The 21,871-nt window shown below is 44.2% G+C and overlaps 1 protein-coding gene across 1 annotated transcript in view; it reads right to left on the bottom strand.

The window, feature by feature from the left end:
• The window catches only part of LOC117368540 (whirlin-like), a 412,097-nt gene that overhangs the window by 63,955 nt on the left and 326,271 nt on the right, over positions 1-21,871 (bottom strand). Inside the window, exon 9 of the mRNA XM_033962276.1 lies at positions 3,845-4,057. Within this exon, the coding sequence (XP_033818167.1) occupies positions 3,845-4,057 (213 nt within the window). The remainder of the gene's footprint in view (positions 1-3,844; positions 4,058-21,871) is intronic.

Raw genomic sequence — 21,871 nt, 5'->3', positions numbered from 1 at the left:
AAGTTGAGGTCAGCGGCTCCTGCGCCCCTCCCGCGGCTGACCTGGAAGCATTCACTCTGACATCGCAACGTCAGAGAGGCTTCTAGATCAGTCGCGGGAGACACGTAGGAGCTGCTGCCCGTGGCTTTGAGCAGAAAAATGACTGTAGCAGTGAGGAGGGAGCCAGCCTGAAGGTAAACACCCATGGCATAGAAGAGAGGGAGGGAGAAGGGTGTGTTGGGACTTGAGAGGGAGGGAGCACAAACTTAGGACAAATGATGGAAGGAAGGAGGGAAGGGCATGAACTTAGAACACAGAATGAAGGGAAAGAAGGAGGGGAGCATGAGCCAAAGAACAGAATAATGGAGGGAGTGAGGGAAAGCAATGCTGAGGTGAGGGAGGGAATCGAAAGGGAGAATTGGGTGTCTGAGAGAGGGAAAGAGATGGTGCACATGGAGAGATGAAGAAAAAGGAGAACTGTTGGGCAGAGAGAGGAGGCAGGGAAAGAGAGAGAATTATTGGCCATGGTAGTGGGAGAGGAGTGAGGTAGAGATGCATGGGCATGGAGAGAAGGGGAAGAACATGCTGGGCTGAGGAAGCCTCCTAGACTGTTTTTTTTGGGTTTTTAAAAAAATCTTTATTTGATTTTTAATCTAAAACAGTATCATACAAATGAACAAACAGTAGATATTACATACATTACACTAATATCTGTACAGATAACATATATATCATTCAAGATTTTCAGTTTTCCTACATATAACAATAACATTGGGGACATGATTTTCCACTCAAGATATAGCCAGTCTGGGTAATGTTCTAAGAACTCAGGGAGGATCCAATGCATACCTTGATGCATTATATAGGCTTGATGATACCTATAAAAATTGGGAAAATTTACCCCACCCTCTGCAATTGGTTTTTGTAGAGATACTAAAGCAATTCTTGCTTTTTTTCCCTAGCCAAATAATTTTGTCAGAATACCATTTAGCTTTTTGTAAAAGGACCCTTGAAAATAAATTGGCAACATACCCATTTGGTAGCAAATTACTGGCAAGACAAGTGTAAAGGGTTCCATTGCTCACACATCTCCGTGACCTTTCGTAATAATGATCTTTCATTTATTTTCATTGTGTCTTCCAATGTACTTTTAATCCATATCCCTAGATATTTAATACCATCATCCTTTCAAATAAAAGGAAACTCGTCAAATAAACCTTTTGCACAATGTACATTCAATGGAAGAACCTCTGATTTACTCCAGAGAATTTTCCAAATCTGTTAATCAGATGCAGCAAATATGGGATGGTAGATTCAGGATTCCTCAAATAAAGCAAAATATCATCTGCATAACCAGTAACTTGTTTAATAGCCAACAATAAAGGTTCCAAAACAATATCAAACAGCAAAGGAGATAACGGACACCCTTGTCTAACTCCCCTCTCCAAACAAAACTGTTCTGAAAAAGTATTATTTATATATAATCTGGCAGAAGGGGAACTATACAAGGTTTGAATCATTTGTATAAATCCAGAACCAATACCAAACCAATCCATTGCCTGATACATAAAGGTCCATTTCACTCGATCAAAGGCCTTCTCTGCATCTAAGGACACAGAGAAGGCCGGATCTTCTATGTCTTTAGTCAAATTTAGCATATGAAAGGCCAATCTAGTATTATTTGAAGAATGTCTATGAGCAACGAATCCCATTTGTTTTGCTTTTTAAAAGTACAGAGGGAGCAGGTATTAAAAGAAGTGCCAAATTTTGCATGGGGGGAGAGCTTATGGGACCAGAAACCGAGGACAGAGAGAGAGATGGTGGGCAATGGTCTGAAGGGAGAGAAGTTGGGCCTGGGGTGATGTGGAGGAAGAGGGAAAGACATACTTAAAGGGAGAACTGTTGGGAAGAGAAAGGGAGAAATGGTGGACCTGGGGGAGGGAGGCAGGCAGGGGGAGAGATGGGATGGGGAGCAGTTGGTAAGAGAAAGGGAGAGGATGGAAGGGAGGAAGAAATGTTAGGCATGTGGAAGGAAGGCAGAAGCTCTGCAATATTACTCCAGCTGCAGAACTTGGGGAGTTGGAGGGGGAGGCGGTGGCCATCATTTGGTGAGGCTTGGGGATCCCTAGTAGCTACAGCAGGGGAGATGTTCATTTTGAGGGAGCCTAAGCTCAAAGTGGGAGGCCCAAAAAAGCAGTAATATTTACCCTGACTGAACGATCCTCCACGTGTGCCACTAACAGCTGATTCAGCATCCCCTCTTTGATGAGGCTCACCTCTGAAAAGACTCACCATAGGTGAGAACCAGGAGCGCTCATCCCTGCTCATCAGAGTGGGGATGCGGAAGCCTGTGGCTGCTCCCACTGTCAGTGGTGCATGTGGAGGATCACTGTCAGGGTATTACAGCTTTTTTGGGTTCCTCTCCTAGTATCCCTTTAATGAAGGTTTATTATTAGATACGTTCATCTTCTATATTAGTGATAGCAAATTTGGGACCTGCTCAAGCTTTTTTTTGCTCATCATCTAGTGTTAGTGCGGCGCCAGAACATTTTTTTTCGTTCAATGTGGCCCAGAGAAGCCAAAAGGTTGGACACCCCTGCTGTAAAGTAAGCACGGATGCACTTTAGTTGGCAGAAGTAATAAAAGTATGATGATACTGATAGCGACAGATTAGAGTCGAGAAACACTCCTAGGCTGTGGATGTTGTCTCTGGCAGTAAGGATGTCATTTCCCCAGGAAAGGGATGGGCGGGAGTATGCACAGGTATCCTTATGTATCCATAGACGCTCTGTTTTTGACGCATTGAGCTGTAGTTTATTTGTAGTCATCCAGTTTTTTATTTCTGTTAGGCAGCAGTGAAGTTTTTTTATTTGTGTGTCTCAGTGTTGACCTAGGGGGAGGTAGAGCTGTATGTTGTCTGCATACGAGTGGATTTTGATTTGATATTTTTCTGCAATGTCGAGTATTAATGACCTCATTGTACTGAATTTGCATAGTACAAATGGGCTTCCCTCCATTCCATCCAGCTTCTCCCCTTTCACTTCCCCCTTCCGTCACTTTCCACCTCTTTCTCTCCCCTCTTCCATCGTGTCTCCCCCTTCCATATAGCGTCTGCTCCCTCTTTCCTCTAGTATGTCCTTGTGTCTGCCCCTCTCTCCCCTTCCATCAGTATGTCATGGTGCCTCTCCATTCTCTCCCTTTCCATCCAGAATCTTCCTTTCATTCTCCTCCTCTCCCCTTTCCCCACATATCCCTCCTGTCTCTTCTTCTCAGCTGCCACACACCAAGAGCAGTACTTCCCTAACTCCCTCCAAGGCCCCCCCCTGGCTGCTGATGCTACTTCTTCAAACGAGCAGCACTGGCAGCAGAGGCAAAATAGCCCACCTCACTCTTGCACTGGGATGCACTTTTGACATCCTCTTCCGGTTCCGGGACAGAGCTGGCAGCCGAGCAGACAGAGGCTGTGAGTGCAGCCCCACATGAGAGGGTGGCAGGCTGTTTTGCCGCAGCTGCTCATTTGGAAAAACTGTAGTAGCAGCCAGGGTGGTGGCAGGAGGGAGGTGGGGAAGTGTTGCTCTTGGTGCGTGGTTCTAAAAAGACGTGCACAACTGCACAGCTTAGAGGAAACATTGCTCCTATATCTTTATATATCCTATTTGACTGTCTCTTACATGTTTGTATACTGTGCTGCATATGCCTAGCAGCACGATAGAAATGCTAAGTAATAGTAGTAGAGATCCTGAAAACCTGACTCTCTGGATTGAGGACCCCTACCACAGATGCAAAATCAAAAGAAAATCTTTAGCTTATGTTCTACCAGTCTCTAAACAATCTGTAGTCTCACAGTGTGGCTGGTGTTCCTTACCTTGGCATGAGTGTTCAGCAGCTCAAAGAGGGCCATGACCAGAGCATCCACAGGAATGTGACTCTCCTTGTATTCCTCTAGGTAATAATTCATAGTGGATCTCTCTTGTTCATTGAACAGGTGACGAGCACGCTCTTCCAACATGACCCACGTCTGATTCACCATACTGCTCAGTGTCACCTGAGAGCCAGTCAACCCTCTGTAAAATACAGGCTGAAAAGCAAGCAAGGCAGATGGCCCAGGCATTACTACCAGAGGGAACACAGCCAATGGAGAGAAAATGAAGCCTAATTAAGAGGGTTAGTGAATCTACCACAAACCTACACAGTAAGGCAAATAGAATTCCATAGAAGAATCTTCCATGGCAATTAACCCCTAGAAACAGCAGTGGTCTCAAACACGCGGCCTGCCAGGTACTATTTTGAGGCCCTCAGTATGTTTATCATAATCACAAAAGTAAAATAAAACAGTTTCTTGATCATGTGTCTCTTTAGCTATAAATGATAAAATTATTATTATTAAGACTTAGCTAAAAGGAAAGGTTTATCTATAATAATAATCCTCTAAGCGCACATGCGCACTTAGGAGGATGTGGGGACCTGACATGTGCTGTGTCCGTCCGTGGCGGCGGTTTGAGGTGCATGTGCCACAGCACAGCCGGCGAATCCCCCCTCCCGCCCTCACTCACAGCCAAAACCTTCTCGCCAGCTCACTCACTGCCAAAACCTTCCCGCAGCCCCCTTCCCAGCCGCCGCATTTAAATTCATTGACAAGCGCTACACCGTGCTACCGCTGGCCTCGCCGTCTTCTGTTCCACTGCGGCCTGCCCTCTCTGACTACTTCCTGTTTCCACTAGGGTTGGCCGCAGTGGATAGAAGACGCTGAAGACAGCGGTAGTGCGGCACAGCGCTTTTCTGTGAATTTAAATGCGGCGCTGGGAAGGAGGCTGCGGGAAATGCTGCTGCTGCATAGGGAAGTGTGTGTGTGTGGGAGAAATGCTGCTTCTGCACAGGGAAGGCCGGGAAATGCTGCTTCTGCACAGGGAAGGGTGGGAAATGCTGCTGCTGCACAGGGAAGGGTGAGAAATGCTGCTGCTGCTGCACAGGGAAGTGTGTATGTGGGTGGAAAATGCTGCTGCTGCACAGGGAAGGGTGGGAAATGCTGCTTCTGCACAGGGAAGTGTGTGTGTGTGTGGGGGGGAAATGCTGCTTCTGCACAGGGAAGGCCTGGAAATGCTGCTGCTGCACAGGGAAGGGTGGGAAATGCTGCTGCTGCACAGGGAAGTGTGTGTGTGTGGGGGGGAAATGCTGCTTCTGCACAGGGAAGGCCGAGAAATGCTGCTGCTGCACAGGGAAGGGTGGGAGGGAAATGCTGCTGCTGCTGCACAGGGAAGTGGAGGGGACGGAGAGGGAAAGGGGGCCTGGGAGCAATCTTGGTTTGCTTTGGGGGAGGGGAGACAGAAGGGGGCTAGGGAGAGACAGAAAGACAGGCAGGCAGCGCATTAGAACGAAAGACAGACACACTGCAGGGATATTTCCGTATTCACACCTGAAGGTTAGGCCTCCATGATGTCTTCAAGCCTGAACCATTGTTTCAAGAATCTCTCTCTGCAAGCAACTTTCCAGCATGAATTTTCTGGCAAGTAGATAAGAAGAATGATGCATTATGGGGATGTACCCGAATGTTGCTAATCAAGGGCATTCATCTGTGCTTTAATAATGGGACAGTGTGAATCTTGAAGAAATTATTCTGTTCTTATCTGTCTAACGGCCCTGGGTCTTCCAGCATATATGATACTTTATACAGATTTTGGGGGCTCGTTTGCCGGGATATCTAGGTTTCTAATTTGCGACCGTAGCCATGTCTGTTGACACTGAAACTCAGATTTCGTGGCATGCTCTTGAAAAGGATGTTTTTCAGAAATTAGCTGTGCAAGTTTTAAAACAGACAGATTCTGATGTGTATTTTTCTGACCTGGTACGTTTATTACATGCAGATATAGAGGACTCTAATCAGGCGTACTGTTCAGTATTGCAGCGTCTCCTACATGCTCGTACTAAACCTACAGGAGAAAATTATTCAGAGCTTATCTGTGCGTTGTTGGCTTTTAAAACTTCTATCTCTTCTGGTTTATCTCACCAACGTCAGCTTCAGAGTGATTTATATGAGCAATTAGAGGATTGTAAAAATTCTTTGCAAGCAGAACGGACTCGTAATGATTCCCTTGAACTGTTAGTTTCTAATTGTGAAGATCAACATTCCGACTTTGATCAGGTGATGTCTGAGTTACGACATCAATGTTCTGAGTTGAATGCTGAACTTGAAAGTCAGAAAAAAAGTACAGTGGATATTTCTTGTGTTAAGTGTACATCTTTAGTGACGCAACTTAATACTGTCCGGGCTCAGAAGGCAGATTTACAGCTTTCTTTAGCTACTTGTCATAAAGATCATGATAAGAGTGCCGAGCTTGTTTCCAAGTTGCAGAATGAACTTGCAGACGTAACTTCTGCTTATGTTTGTCTGGGTGAAAAGTTAGACGCTACCGAACGTCTGTCTAATGAAAAGGCAGCCCGTGCTGACAGACAATTATGTGCCTTACAAGCGGACTTTGTTGAGTCTCAGAAACGACTTTCCGAAAGCGAGTTACAGGTCACAAAGTTAACTAACTCGTTATGTCAAGCAGATGCCGATAATTTGGCTCTGCGCCAGAATGTTCAAGATATATCTTTCCAAAGAACTACGTTTGCTGCTGATGTGAAAGTTTTACAAGACAAAGTTGCTGCTATTTGTAGTGAGAGGGATATTCCAGCTCCCTTTCCCCCTGTGTCACCTCTTCATTCTCCTAAACCGGCTCCTAGGACCGTCTTTCGTTCTTTTTATAGCTCTAGTGGGGAAGGTGGGAACAGGAATTCGCAGGAGTGTTCTGATTCTACTGCAGATGACTTGTTGCCTAGTAACAAACCCTGCCCTGAGAAATTAGTGACACTAGCTGACCGCCCAGTGCAGCAACCACGCCCTGTAAGGTCTATCTCAAATTCCTGTGACGTCACTGAACCTTCTGACTCTAAACCACGCCCGGTAAGGTCAGTTTACAGTGAGCCTAAACAACCACCAGATGGCACCAAAGCACCAGACATTTCACAACATACTCCACAAAGGTCACAGCACAATAATGAAACAGGGAAAGAAACTCAAAAGAAAGGAGGTAGTTATACTATACCACCCTATCACGTACAGATAATGAAGATGTTTAAACATATGATAGAACCTTTTAGAGAGGGAACTAAGCTAACTATTGAAGCACATTTGGCCTCAATACATGAGTTCTTTGAGACTTATGCAGTGACAGAGGACAGTGATAAGCTTCGTTTACTCCGTTGGTCCTTTGCTTCTGAGTGTTCTGAGACGTTGCGATCCATCATCACTGGTACTTCGGATGTGTTAGAGGTGGAACAACAACTCAAAAGACGTTATGGTACATACGCTGATTCCATTGAATCTCGCAAAGCTGCATTCCATTTGCGTTGTGGACTCCAAGAAAATCCCCGTGAATTTGCTTTCCGTCTGAAACGACATTTCTTTCCAGACAGGACTCCTTCTGAGGACGAACTGGAGTATGGAGAATTCCGATCTCTCTTTGCAAAAGCCTTGCCTGAATATATGAGTGTGGTTGTGGCTGGTATGAAAAAGGCCTCTTACTCATCGATCTTAGCCGTAGCCGAGGATTTCTATGATCATAAAGTCAGGGTTCCTGCAGGCCAATCTGAGAAACCGGTGCCCAAAGCACGATCTAAGGAACCTAAGCTGAGTGTATGCGCAGTTCAGACTTCACTTGCTTTGGAACCTAGTAGCTCTGTAGTTTCCACTCCAGGACCTGTTTCATCTCGTCCAGCAGACCAGACTTCCTCTTCTGATGCACCACCCAATAGGGATGGACCCAAGACACAGAAGAAGAGACGGCCCAATAAGCAACAGAAGCAGAGTGACCTCAGTGTGATAATGGAACAATTGGCTCAAGTGGTAGATCGTATTTCTGCCCTGGAATTGACTTCTAAACAACTAGCATCTGTCCCCGCGAGAAAGGAACAGACCTCAAGGAGAAAGGATAACAATATCAGTTACAGGCCTTCCGGAACTCGAGTGGTCAAGTCTGTAGTAACTGACACCCAGGCTTCCATAGTAGACGACCTGGATGACACACCCGAATTGTTAGAGGATGATACCGCATGACTAGTCCGAGAACCAATTTTTCCACCCACTATTGTATCTTCTGTCCAAACAACATCTCCTGATGCTACACAAGACATAGATCTGGTACAATTCAGTGAATTATCTGAGAACACAGAGTGGCTTCCTTCGTGGGATTCCATTAAGTCACACAAGTATTTCTTGGGTAGGTTAAAGCCTATGGGTCAACGGTACACTATACCTTTGCTTCTCCAACAGGTTTTGTCTTGTCCCGGTTTACTTGATACGGCTTCAGAAGTGACTTTGATCACTCAGGGACTATTCCAACGTTTGCAGACTACCCTGGGTACCCAGAATCCACTGTCGATTATTCCCAGTGATTTGTCTTTGGTTGCATATGGACATCAGAACATTGAGACAGTTGGTCAAACTTGGTTAACCTTGCAGTTAGGCAAAATGAATGTCAAACACCCAGTGATTATTACCACTAGTCCAGGAGAGGAGTTTTTGATTGGAAACGATCTTTTGAAGAGATTGCGGCCTATTTTGGATTACGTCCAAGAAGTGGTCTGGGCTCAAGTGACTCGTCCCCTTCCTTTTGGAAAGGTACCAACTACACGCCTTCCCCAGGTTACCAGTACTGTGGAACGAAACGATACTTCAATTCGAATAAATTTCCTGCGTTCAGCGGATCCACACATTTTGGAGCTACGGTATGCCAATGTTCTAGAAGGGGGTCCCACAGACCGCGAGATTGTCAGCGTTCCCAAGGAACAAATATCTGACATTGTTCTCCAGGCTGACCATTTGGAGATTGTTCTGAAGTCTACGTTCCCCGTGCCAGATCCACCTCAAGATACTGTCCAAAACCCGACCTCATCTATTTCCAACTCTTTGACCTCTCATCCTCGTCTACTGGCTGTACTTCACCAGGATGATACTGACTTGTTTGTTGATGTTCACCTGCACGGTTCTGTCCCAGTTCAAGCTCAACTGCTACTCCAGAGTGACATCTCCATAATTAGTGAATCTTTTTACTGTCAACTTCAGCGAACCACATCAGTTCCGTTTGTTCGGCGCCACTCTACTCACCTACCTATACCAGGTCAGGGGGTCAATCCTCTTGTTGGGGTTTGTAGCCTTCTGCTGACCCTGGGTTCTAAGACTTTCACTCATCACTTTTCTGTGGTGAAAGGCCTACACACATCCTTGTGTTTGGGATCAGAATGTCTTGTTCGTCTAGGAGTCTACGTTGATTTGGTGAACGGTGTGCTTTGGAGCAGATTGCAAGGCACCCCGGTAGAAGATGTGGACCTGATGGATGGTCTGAAGGCTGGACAACCTCTTCCTCAAGTTTGTGAAGTGGTTTGTGCTGAAGACGTCAAGATTCCTGGCTTTGTGCAGGATTTTGCTCTGCCTCTTCGTTTGGCCCATGGTCAACGCATGCTCGATGATATTGGCTTTTTCAACCCAAATTCCTCTTTTCTCGAGTATGGTCTTTCTCTAGGTGCTTTACCATGTCTTGAAGTACCTACCTCTTCTTTCCATGTATTGATTGTCAAATCTCAACCTACGGAAGTCTTTCTCTCCGCTGGAGAACATTTGGGTTTTCTAGTGGGTGAATCTTTTCCTGATGTTGAGGTAACATTGCCTATCATTGGCAGCTTGTCTTCCATTGTTGACCCCTGCCAGGGGGGGGATATACTGGACCATATTTTTACCTCACCTAAAGGACTCATTTCACTGGACTTCCTTTGGCCATATGATGCAACGACTTCCCATGTAACAGTGGAGAATGATTTTTTGATTTTATCCAGGAAGTTAGTTCTGTCTGACCAATCTAAAGCGGTGAATGCCATTGAATCTTCATCTTTGCAAGAACAGATTGAAGACCAAGTGGAAATCTCTTCCAACCAACCTTTTTCTAAGTTTGATGCTATGGTAAAGGAACAAGTGGACCTAGCTGATGCGTGCTCTTCTGATGAAGAAAAGGCTCAGTTCACACAGTTGTTGTACAAGTATCGAGACCTTTTTGCAGTGGATTCTTATGACACTGGTCTGACCGATCTACATGTGACCAAGATTCCTACGGATCTCCACAGTAAGCCCGTCTTCGTACGTCAGTATAAGATTCCTTTGGCCTCATATGAGTCCGTGCAAGAGATACTTGATACCCTGGAAACTAGGGGTATCATTAGGCTTTGCAACAGTACATACAACTCACCCTTGTGGCCAATCCTGAAGAAGAATAACAGTTGGAGAATTGCCTTGGACTACCGACAGCTAAACAAGCGGGTACCCTTGTCTAGGTGGCCTATGGCCCATCTTGACCAGAGCTTGACTACCATCAAAGGAGCTAAGTATTTTACCAGTTTGGATTTAGCTTCTGGATTTTGGACAGTTCCTGTACATCCACCGGATCAATACAAACTAGCATTTACCTTTGGGAAGAAACAGTACACGTGGAATAGAACACCTTTTGGTTTTCTGAACTCTCCAGCTGAGTTCAACATATTTCTCCATAAAGCCCTTCCAGATGCGGAAGCTCGAGGAACTCTAGTCTATGTGGATGACATCCTGATCAAGAGTCCCACCTTTCAGAAACACCTGGAAGAGGTAGAACATGTGTTCCAACAATTGCAAAATGCAGGAGCTAAATTGACCCTTGCCAAAGGTCAATGGTGCCGAACATCTCTGAATTATTTAGGGTATGACATTTCCTCTGAAGGTCTTCGACCACAGAAGAAAAGGATACAGGCCCTACAACAGTTAAGGAAACCTACCAATTTGACGGAACTTCGTTCATTTTTAGGAATATGCAATTATTCTCGACAGTTCATAGATCAGTATGCAGAGATCTCTAGACCCTTGGTTGCCTTACTAAAGAAGGATGTACCTTGGACGTGGGGTCCTGAACAGGAAGATGCTATGCAAGAGATGAAAGAGCAGCTTAGTAGCTTTCCTTGCTTGGCCTACCCTGAGAGTGGTCGTGAATTCTTCATCGACCTAGGATTCTCCAAACACTCTATGAGTGCTGTCCTGTACCAGAAATACGACTCTGACAAGCGTGTGGTGGCCTATGCAAGCAAAGGCTTCACCGATGTAGAGAAGAAGTATTCTGAATGTGAGAAAGCTCTACTGTCAACTGTTTGGGCTCTTCAACATTTTCGGAGTTATATCCAAGGAGAAAAACTCATTGTAGAGACTTGTCATCAACCCATTAGTTTCTTGGGCAGTGACAAGATCAAAACTGGTCGTGTCTCCAATAGCCGAATAGTCTCATGGACTTTGGCTCTCCAAGGATGGCCTTTACAGGTAAAGTATGCACTGAAACATCGAAATACAGTAGCCCAAGGGATAGCAGAATTACATGATTGTACAGAACAAGATTCTCTTACAGGTATACCGGAACCTGATGTTCCACCAGAAGAGGAGGAACCCCATCGTCATCATCTTTATGATGAACAGCTATGTGCCAATATACCTCAAGTCTACGTAGATGGCTGTGCCTTCCACCAGACCTCGACCCATACTCTGGTCGCAGGAGTAGGTGTAGTGTGGAATGTCGACACACCTATGGAAACCTTGAAGTATAGATTGGGTGCTAAAACCAACCAATACGCAGAGATTGTAGCAGCCTTGGTCGCTGTACAGTCTGCGGTACAGAAGGGGATCCCAGAACTGATTATCTGTACAGATTCTGATTATGTGCGTCAAAACTTTGTGTCTCACTTACCCGTGTGGAAAAAAAAGGACATGTTAAATTCCAAAGGAAAGCCTGTCCATCATGGTGACTTGATTCTAGCCTTAGATCAATTGGTACGAGACAATGACATGACCATCTACTGGAAGAAAGTGAAAGGTCATGCTAAAGTTAATAGTTCTGACAAGATCGGAAATGACCTTGCGGATCAACTGGCCAAAGAAGGTGCTTTGTCAGGTGAACTATGGCAATGCCCTGAAGAGTTGTTTTCGATGGTACATGCTATTACTCGACGCCAAGCGAAACAGGTAGTTGAAACACCTGTAGTGCAGTGGGGTAATGATATCCCTTCCTTTGATCTTGTAACCGCTCAGAAGACCGATCTTATCCTGGGAAAGTTCTATAACTTCATACAGAATCCACAGGATCATCCATTGTCTGAAGATGATCAGAAGGATGAAGAACTCAGGATACTCTACACCTCCAGAGAGAAATTTTCGATTCATCAGAACCTGCTCACTCGGACGAGTAAGCATGGTATTGTGCAGTGGGTTGTACCCCGTGCATATCGAGGAATCATGTTGCAACATGCCCATGATGAACCTTGTGCTGGACATAGAGGTGAAGAAGTTACCTATGAGACACTGAAGCAAGTGGCCTACTGGCCTCATATGCGGCAAGATGTGCAGTTATATACGAGAGGTTGCTTGACTTGTTGCCAATTTCAACCCTCTACACCACTTCACCGAGCACCCTTGAGAAAGAAGGGTTTGGTCATGCCCTGGTCCGACATCCAGATTGACTGGATTGGCCCAGTGGTCCGTTCCTCCCGAGGTAATAAGTATATGTTGACTGTCACTTGTTTGTTTACAAAATGGATTGAGTGCTTGCCTGCACCCAATTGTACGGCAGAGACTACCGCTACCTTGTTACTGAATCATGTGTTCAGTAGGTGGGGTTTGCCCATGAGAGTGGATTCAGACCAAGGATCACATTTCACTGCGGAGGTGATGCGACATATGTGGAAGATACTCGGAGTGAAAAGTAAATTGCACATAGCTTACCACCCTCAATCATCGGGACAAGTGGAAAGAGCGAATCGTACTATCATCACGATCCTGAAGAAGTACGTGTCTACCTCTGGTAAGAATTGGGACATGAAGTTACCTTTGGTACTGATGGCTATTCGTGCCACGCCTCACCGGTCTACGGGGGTGACGCCTTTTGAAATGATGACAGGTAGAGAAATGACATTACCAATTCATTTGTTGTATAGAACTAATGATGTAAATCTTTCTAGCGCTACTACTGCTCATGAATATGTCACCCATTTACGTAACCATTTACAGGGTGCATTTTCCTTTGCCCAGAAAAATCTGGAAATTGCTGCTAAAGGTAGAAAAGCCTATTATGATCATAGGACTACCACAAAGGAATACCAAATTGGCGACAAGGTATTCTATTACAATTTTGGCAAAACCAAGGCCAAAGAAAGTAAATTTTTGCCAAGTTGGCATGGTCCATTCCCTATAGTGGAAAAAGCTTCACCTGTGGCTTATCAAATTTGCATCAAATCAAATTCTCCAGGTGCAGATGTCCTTAAATGGGTCCACATTAATCAACTGAGACCATGTCATCCCAGTAAATTTGCCCAGGATGAAACCATTGTTGTTTTCTTTTCTTTTTTCCTTTCTTTTGAGTTTCTTTCCCTGTTTCATTATTGTGCTGTGACCTTTGTGGAGTATGTTGTGAAATGTCTGGTGCTTTGGTGCCATCTGGTGGTTGTTTAGGCTCACTGTAAACTGACCTTACCGGGCGTGGTTTAGAGTCAGAAGGTTCAGTGACGTCACAGGAATTTGAGATAGACCTTACAGGGCGTGGTTGCTGCAATGGGCGTGGTTGCTGCACTAATTTCTCAGGGCAGGGTTTGTTACTAGGCAACAAGTCATCTGCAGTAGAATCAGAACACTCCTGCGAATTCCTGTACCCACCTTCCTCCCTAGAGCTGTAAAAAGAACGAAAGACGGTCCTAGGAGCCGGTTGAGGAGAATGAAGAGGTGACACAGGGGGAGAGACAGTTTTAATATCCCTCTCACTACAAATAGCAGCAACTTTGTCTTGTAAAACTTTCACATCAGAAACTAACGCAGTTCTCTGGCAGGATATATCTTGAACATTCTGGCGCAGAGCCAAATTATCGGCATCTGCCTGACATAACGAGTCAGTTAGCTTTGTGACCTGTAACTCGCTATCGGTGAGTCGGTTCTGAGACTCAACAAAGTCCGCTTGTAAGGCACATAATTGCCTGTCAGCACGGGCTGCCTTATCATTAGACAGACGTTCGGTAGCGTCTAACTTTTCACCCAGACAAACATAAGCAGAAGTTACGTCTGCAAGTTCATTCTGCAACTTGGAAACAAGCTCGGCACTCTTATCATGATCTTTATGACAAGTAGCTAAAGAAAGCTGTAAATCTGCCTTCTGAGCCCGGACAGTATTAAGTTGCGTCACTAAAGATGTACACTTAACACAAGAAATATCCACTGTACTTTTTTTCTGACTTTCAAGTTCAGCATTCAACTCAGAACATTGATGTCGTAACTCAGACATCACCTGATCAAAGTCGGAATGTTGATCTTCACAATTAGAAACTAACAGTTCAAGGGAATCAATACGAGTCCGTTCTGCTTGCAAAGAATTTTTACAATCCTCTAATTGCTCATATAAATCACTCTGAAGCTGACGTTGTTGAGATAAACCAGAAGAGATAGTAGTTTTAAAAGCCAACAACGCACAGATAAGCTCTGAATAATTTTCTCCTGTAGGTTTAGTACGAGCATGTAGGAGACGCTGCAATACTGAACAGTACGCCTGATTAGAGTCCTCTATATCTGCATGTAATAAACGTACAAGGTCAGAAAAATACACATCAGAATCTGTCTGTTTTAAAACTTGCACAGCCAATTTCTGAAAAACATCCTTTTCAAGAGCATGCCACGAAATCTGAATCTCAGTGTCAACAGACATGGCTACGGTCGTAAATTAGAAACCTAGATATCCCGGACGAGCCCCCAAAATCTGTAGAAGGCTTTATGGTTCACTTAGCAGTATTATAAACACGTTACGTTTCTGTTAAGTGGTCTAGAGAAAACCATAACCTTATTCAAGTTCAAATATCATGGTCTAATTATACGACACAAACCCAGGCTAATGAGAAATATCTTTATTATGAAAATAGAAAGAAATAATCATAAATCATAAAGAAAGACAGCGGGCAGGGAGAGAGACAGAAAGAAAGAAAGACAGACAGGGTGCTAGAGAGAGAACCAGAAAGAAAGAAGGACAGACAGCAGGAGGGAGAAAGAAAGAAAGGAAGAGAGAGACAGGGGCAGGGAGAGACACAGAAAGAAAGAAAGACAGATAGACATATATTCTAGCACCCGTTAATGTAACGGGCTTAAACACTAGTAAACTATAAAGTTTTGCCTCATGCAAAATTGTCATTTCTTTAATATTTTTTTCTGATGCCCTCAAAGTACCTACAAATCCAAAATGTGGACCTGCAAAGGATTTGAGCTTGAGACCACTGTTCTAATGAATCCTTAGACCACCAACATTGTCAGTGTATATTTCCAATCAGCTGCAGACCCTTCATATCTATCTTCCATGTACAAAATTAGATTTGGAGGTATTGGTTGCATTGGAATGTTGTAGTGGTTCAAGACAAGCAGTGACTCAGGAACACAGGTCACATGATTCTCCCTCTCATTAGGCAGAACAGCTGCTTAGGGCCTTGTCTAAACTGTTTTACTTACACTTTCCATTAAGTATGCATAGTGAATCAATAAAGTTCTGTTTTCAAGAAATGCCTTAAGCAATGAACAGTTTTGGAGTCCCAGGAGGAAAGGGGAAATGGCATTTTTTTCATGAAAATGTGTGATACACAGAACACTGATCAACATTTGCTTTCCAGTATGGCTTGGGCCACTTGTCTCAAGTGTCACTAATTTTAATCCGGTTGTATTTTTATTGGCCGGACATGAATAATACACAAAATAAAACCCATATAACTATTTCCATTGCACAGCAATGCCAAATCAGTGAATAAATCACCATCACCAATATTGCTTTTCTGGTTTTTCTCTCATCCCTTTTTCTGATCATGTATTTTTAGTGGAATCAAGAGGGGAAAAGACACAAGACGGTTTTGGTCAAATGTGGCCTTGTGATCTTTTTGCTTCCTTATGGAAATTATAGTTCTCTCTGTGTAAGACTGGAATGCCCAGGGCTGTTGGCATTTGAGAGCTCTAAAAAGGTCATATTTCTGGGTGTAACACTGAAAAAATAACGAGTGTTGCCCTTCTAAAATTCTCCACTTACTGACTAACAACCCCCCCCCAAAAAAAGGCACAAAACAAAGGAGAAAATCCTTATGTATATATAGAAAGTATATTTTAAAAAAGAGGGGGGGGGGGGACGGGACAGAGAAGGAATCAATCCCTTGGAGTGGAATATACAGATAAACTGCACAAAAGAGCTGCAGCCTTGGTATTTGAATGATTTTACTCTATATCCCTTGCAGCTCTTTTATGTATTTCTTTTAATACACCACTTCATATTTAATTTTTTTTTTTTAAGATACGAGGTGGTAAATTAATAGTGAAGTTATAACCAATTGCTATGAATTCACAATGCTAGTGTTTCTCTAATGGTTTTTATTATTACCTTATCTAACCCCCCCTTTTTTTTTTTTCTAAACTCCTTTTTACATTCCTTGAAAATCTACAGTTCTCTTAAGCACCTTGTCGGTGCTACTGGATGCAGACTTTGCTCTTTGGCAACACAATTTGAAGTGCCTGCATACAAATGCTAGAAGTCCAAAAAATAAAGTGGGGAAGTTAAAGTAAATAGCACTTAGCCCTCTTCTACGAAACTGTGCTAGCAGTTTTTAGCGCAGAGAGCTGCACTGAATGGCCCGAGCTGCTCCCGACGTTCATAGGAACTCTATGAGCGTTGGGAGCAGTGCGGGTCATTCAGGGTGGCTCCCTACACTAGAAACTGCTAGCGCAGTTTGATAGAAGACACCCTTAATGATGAGGTAGATATAATAGGCATCTCAGAGACCTGGTGGAAGGAGGACAATCAATAGGATACTGTGTTGCCTAGGTACAAATTATATCGCAATGGTAGAATAGATCAAATTGGAGGGGGGAAGGGTGCACTATATATTAAAGAGGAAATTGAATCAAACAGAATAAACATTCTGAGCAACACAGATAACAGTGTGGAATCCATATGGATAGAAATTCCATGTGAGAAGGGAGGGAATATATGGGTGGGGTTATATTATCATCCACAAAACTCAAATACCCGTGGAGGGGCATAATTGAAAGGAACATCTAAGTCTGTTTTTGTCCAAGTCGCAAGTCGTCCAAAGTAAAAAAACAGCTTAGGACACATTTTCGAAAAATACATCCAAATTATTTTCCGTTTCGAAAATTGTCTAACTATGGACCTCTCTTCCGTTACAAAAATTGGACAGCTCTAAGTCTAATAAATGTTGGGACTGTCATCTTGAAGCAGGGACTTTAGATCATTTGTTATTCTACTGTCCATTTATTATGAACTTTTGGAAATCAATTTGGGACCAAATTGTTTATTAGATAACCCTATGGCATTATCATATGATACTGTGCTGTTTGGTATGGCAATGAGAGATTTCTTCAAATAATAAGAAATTGTTGCTTATAATGACTGGGATTGCCATTCAACAAATTACTTATAATTGGAAAAACTGGAGTAGGCTAAATTATAATTTTGGGTGGAATTCCCTATGTCAGATATATAAAATGGAAAGATTCATTGCAATATAGCGAGGTTGTTTTAGGAAATTTCAAGATGTATGGGAGCCATTAACAAAATATTGTTCTGAATAGATGACATTTTTCCCCTTAATTTTACAGGTTCAATTATGAGGGGGGTGGGGGGATAATTTTAGGATTTTATTATTATATATTGTACAATTTATTTGATTATATAATAGAAAGGGGTGGGAAGGATGGAAGATAATAGCAGATTATTTGTACTATTGATGATTATTAAGTGGTATATTTGTGATTAATTTGTTTTAGCATATTGATTCACTTATTGTATGTTTGAAAATGAATAAAGATTTTAAAAAAAAAGAAAATTGTCTAACTATAACGCCTGTCGATCTGATGTTAAACCCGATTCTGTAACCGGCATCTGCAACATGGATGTCGGTTACAGAATCGGGCTAACTTTGGGCGGGTGTAGGCCCGATTCTGTATGGGACTCCCGGATCGGCGTCCTATACAGTATCCGGGCCTAAGTGTTCATGTGTTATTTTTAAATTCCTTTATGGAATATTTGATCCTTCAATCCCTCTATGTTGGAATGCTATCAGATCTTGTCATTCAAGGATTACAACAATTTATAAATTATCATTTCCATCTTCTAGAGGACTTAAATGTGCTGGGAAACTCAGCAAAACTTTGTCATTTAAATTGGTGGAAATTTGGAACAAATACCAGACTCTTTAAGACTGTTCGGTCTAAAAACTTGGTTGTTTACGCAATAGTTATTCAGACTAATTCCTCTAACTATTTAAATATCTATCTAATCCTAACTAATAGTACTCTCTCTATTCGATCTATTAGATGTTATCTTATTTTTTAATTAATTGTAAACCGAATTGAGTTCCTTTGGGAAATGATTCGGTATATAAATTGAAGACTAGATTAGATTAGAAAGCCACTAGTATGCTTCAGTCCAATTACATTAGCGGGAAGCGATTTTATGTTTGCTCCCGACACAGCTGTTCTTTAGGAGTTTAGAGTAGAGCTCCCAGCGCATGTGGATGGAAATTTGTTGAAATATTTGAAAAGTATTTATTATTGAAAAAATATTTATTACTGAAGATAGGACTACTTGGAGGAGGGTTTTTTTTTAATGCCGATGAGATAACTCTAATAGTAGCCTGAATGCTTATCAAATTAGCAGCAGGCACGAGTTTGAGGCTTTTTCTCCCCTTTACAAGATTCCTGAAGCATAGCAGTGGCTTTTTGAGTTTTAAGTCCACAGTACGTTGTTGTTCCGTAGGAAGAGGTTTAAAATTATGCTATTGTAAAGGAGTAAAAAGTGAAATCTCTTTTTTTGAGAACAGGATTTGCACTAAGGGTATTTGAGTTTTTTGATTATTACCGTCCCTTTGTGTTTGTGAGTGTGGAGTGAGTTCTTAGGTTATATTACCATCCCCCTGGACAGAATGAGCAGACAGATGAAGAAATGTTTTCACAGATCAGGAAAGCTTGCAAATTGGGAAACAGTATAATAAGGGGCGATTTCAACTAGAGAATGACATGGGGACAAATTTTTCTCCGTCCCACTGGGAACTCATTTTCTTATCCCAGCAAGTTTTTTTTTCCTACCCCTGTCCCATTCCTGCAAGCTCTATTCTCATCTGCACAAAAAATCATAAATGTTCGTGGCTTGCTTGGTTAAGGCTGAGCTCAAAGGAATGGGGCAAGGACAGCGACATCAACAAAACTCACGGGGATGGGACGGGGAAATTGAGTTCCTGTGAGGATGGGAAAAAACTATCCCCATGTCTTTCTCTAATTTCAACTACCCCAACACTGACTGGATAAATGCTGCATCAGGGAGTGTTAGGGAGGTAAAATTCCTAGACGTCATAAATGACTGCTTCTTGGAGCAATTGGTCCAGGATCCAACAAGAGGGGGAGCTTCTGCTGTCCTGTTTACGGCATTGGGAAGCAGGGAGAACACGACAGCAATGCCAGTCTATCACGGAGCCTGGAATGGGCTCCGCGATCGACTCGCATTGCCATCGCGATCAACCTTATGGGCACCCCTGATGTAGTGTATTTAGAATTATAGAAGACTTTTGGCAAAGTTCCTCATGAGAGGCTCCTGAGAAAATTAAAGAGTCATGGGATAGGAGGCAATGTTCAATTGTGGATTAAAAACTACTTATTGGACAGAAAACAAAGGGTAGGGTTGAATGGTCATTTTTCTCAGTGGAGGAGGTTAAATAGTGGTGTGCCGCTGGGATCTGTGCTAGGACTGGTGCTATTTATCTTATTTATAAATTATCTAGAAATTGGAACTACGAGTGAGGTGATTAAATTTGCAGATGACACTAAACTGTTCAAAGTTGTTAAAATGCATGCGGAGTGTGAAAGATTGCAGGAAGACTGGGGGGTTCATAATAATAATAAAAAAAAGTCCTAAAGTGTCCTAAATGGCTACTTGGATGATCAAAAAGCCTGATCATCCAAGTACCCATAACCAAAGCTGGTTTTAGACGTATCTAAAACCAGCTTAGGCCTTTCCCCTGCCACTAAATGCACAGAGAGAAAAGAGGCGTGTTTAGAGGAGGGGAAAGTGGGCGGTGGGCGGGAGGAGGGCCAACCTACACCTAAGCGTGCAGCAGGTACAACCAAAACCTTAGGCAGGTTGCCTAGTTGGCACTTATACCTTTTTGACTTAGACGAAGTCAAAACAGGTCTAAGTACCAAAAAAGGGGCCGCTGAGCTGATAGCGATCAGCTCAGCGGCCCCAACAACCTGCCTACCCCCTACAGCAATGATCGCGGCAGGAGAGATGCCTCATATCCCCTACCGCGATGCCATCACTCCTCTATCCGAACTGTTGCGACCCGCGGCAGGAGAGATGTATCTCTCCTGCCGTGGGTCGCGGCAGTTCGGGTAGAGGAATGATGGCATCGCGGTAGGGGAGATGAGGCATCTCTCCTGCCGCGATACATCACCCCCCCCCCCTGACAACATCGGGGCAAGTGGGAGCCCAAGCCCTCTTGCCCCGCGATAGCTAACCCCCCCAATTACGGTCGGGCAGGAGAGAACCTAAGCCCTCCTGCCCCGGGCACCCGCGGTACCCCCTGACAACATCGGGGCAAGAGGGAGCCCAAGCCCTCTTGCCCCGCGGCACTTTCGATCACCCCGACGATATCGGGGCAAGAGGGAGCCCAAGCCCTCTTGCCCCGCGGCACTTTCGATCCCCCGACAATATCGAGGCAAGAGGGAGCCCAAGCCCTCTTGCCCCACGGCACTGATGACCCCCCCCGATGTTATCGTGGCAAGAGGGAGCCCAAGCCCTCTTGCCCCACGGTACCGACGACCCCCCCCGATGACATCGGGGCAGGAGGGAGCCCAACCCTCCTGCCCAGGCGGACCCCCTATCCCCCACCCCTCACTACAATACGGGCAGGAGGGATCCCAGGCCCTCCTGCCCTCGACACAACCCCCCCAACGACCACCCCCCGAACCCCTGATTGTCCCCCCCGCTGACCTGCGACCCACCTGCCGACCCCACAAACCCCCCATCAATCCCACCCCCCATACCTTTGAAATGTTGGCCGGATGGATGGGTGCCATGCCCGCCCGTACGGCAGGCCAGCCAGCTCCAGAATTTGGCCGGATTGGATCAGGCGGCTGAAACCCCACCCACAGGTGGGGCCTAAGGCGCCTGGGCCAATCAGAATAGGCCTGGGAGTCTTAGGCCCCTCCTGTGGGCGGGGTCTTAGGCACATGGGCTCAACCCGGCTCCCTCTTGTCCCGATGCTGTCAGGGAGTCGGCGGGGCAAGAGGACAAGTTCGGAAATTTTTCGAGAAAACTCAATTCCAGCTCATAGTTCAGTCCTTAATACTAGGCCTACTTGACAAGGGTAATATCCTCTACCTCCCATGTCCTACAACCATAACAAAACAACTACAAACTATCCAAAACACAGCACTAAGACTCATCTACTCATTAAAGAAACATGATCACATTACAGAAGCATATCTCCAATCGCACTGGCTTCCGATCTCAGCAAGAATACAATTTAAATTCTACTGCCTACTATTTAAGACTTTATACGGAGACAGTCCAAACTACCTGAATAACTGCCTCATCCACAACATCGCAACCAGACATAGGAAAACTCACACTCCATTCTCATACCCCCCAATTAAGGAGGTCAAACGGAAAAAACTATATGATGGCCTCCTGGCCACTCAAGCAGCCAAACTAGACAACCAAATCGCCAATCTACTGATGGCATCCCTCGATTACAAGACTTTTAGAAAAGAAAT

Source organism: Geotrypetes seraphini, chromosome 10 (assembly GCF_902459505.1).
Source record: "Geotrypetes seraphini chromosome 10, aGeoSer1.1, whole genome shotgun sequence".
Taxonomy (NCBI): Eukaryota; Metazoa; Chordata; class Amphibia; order Gymnophiona; family Dermophiidae; genus Geotrypetes; species Geotrypetes seraphini.
Note: the sequence above shows the minus strand (reverse complement) of the source record. Positions and strands in the feature narration are given on the sequence as shown.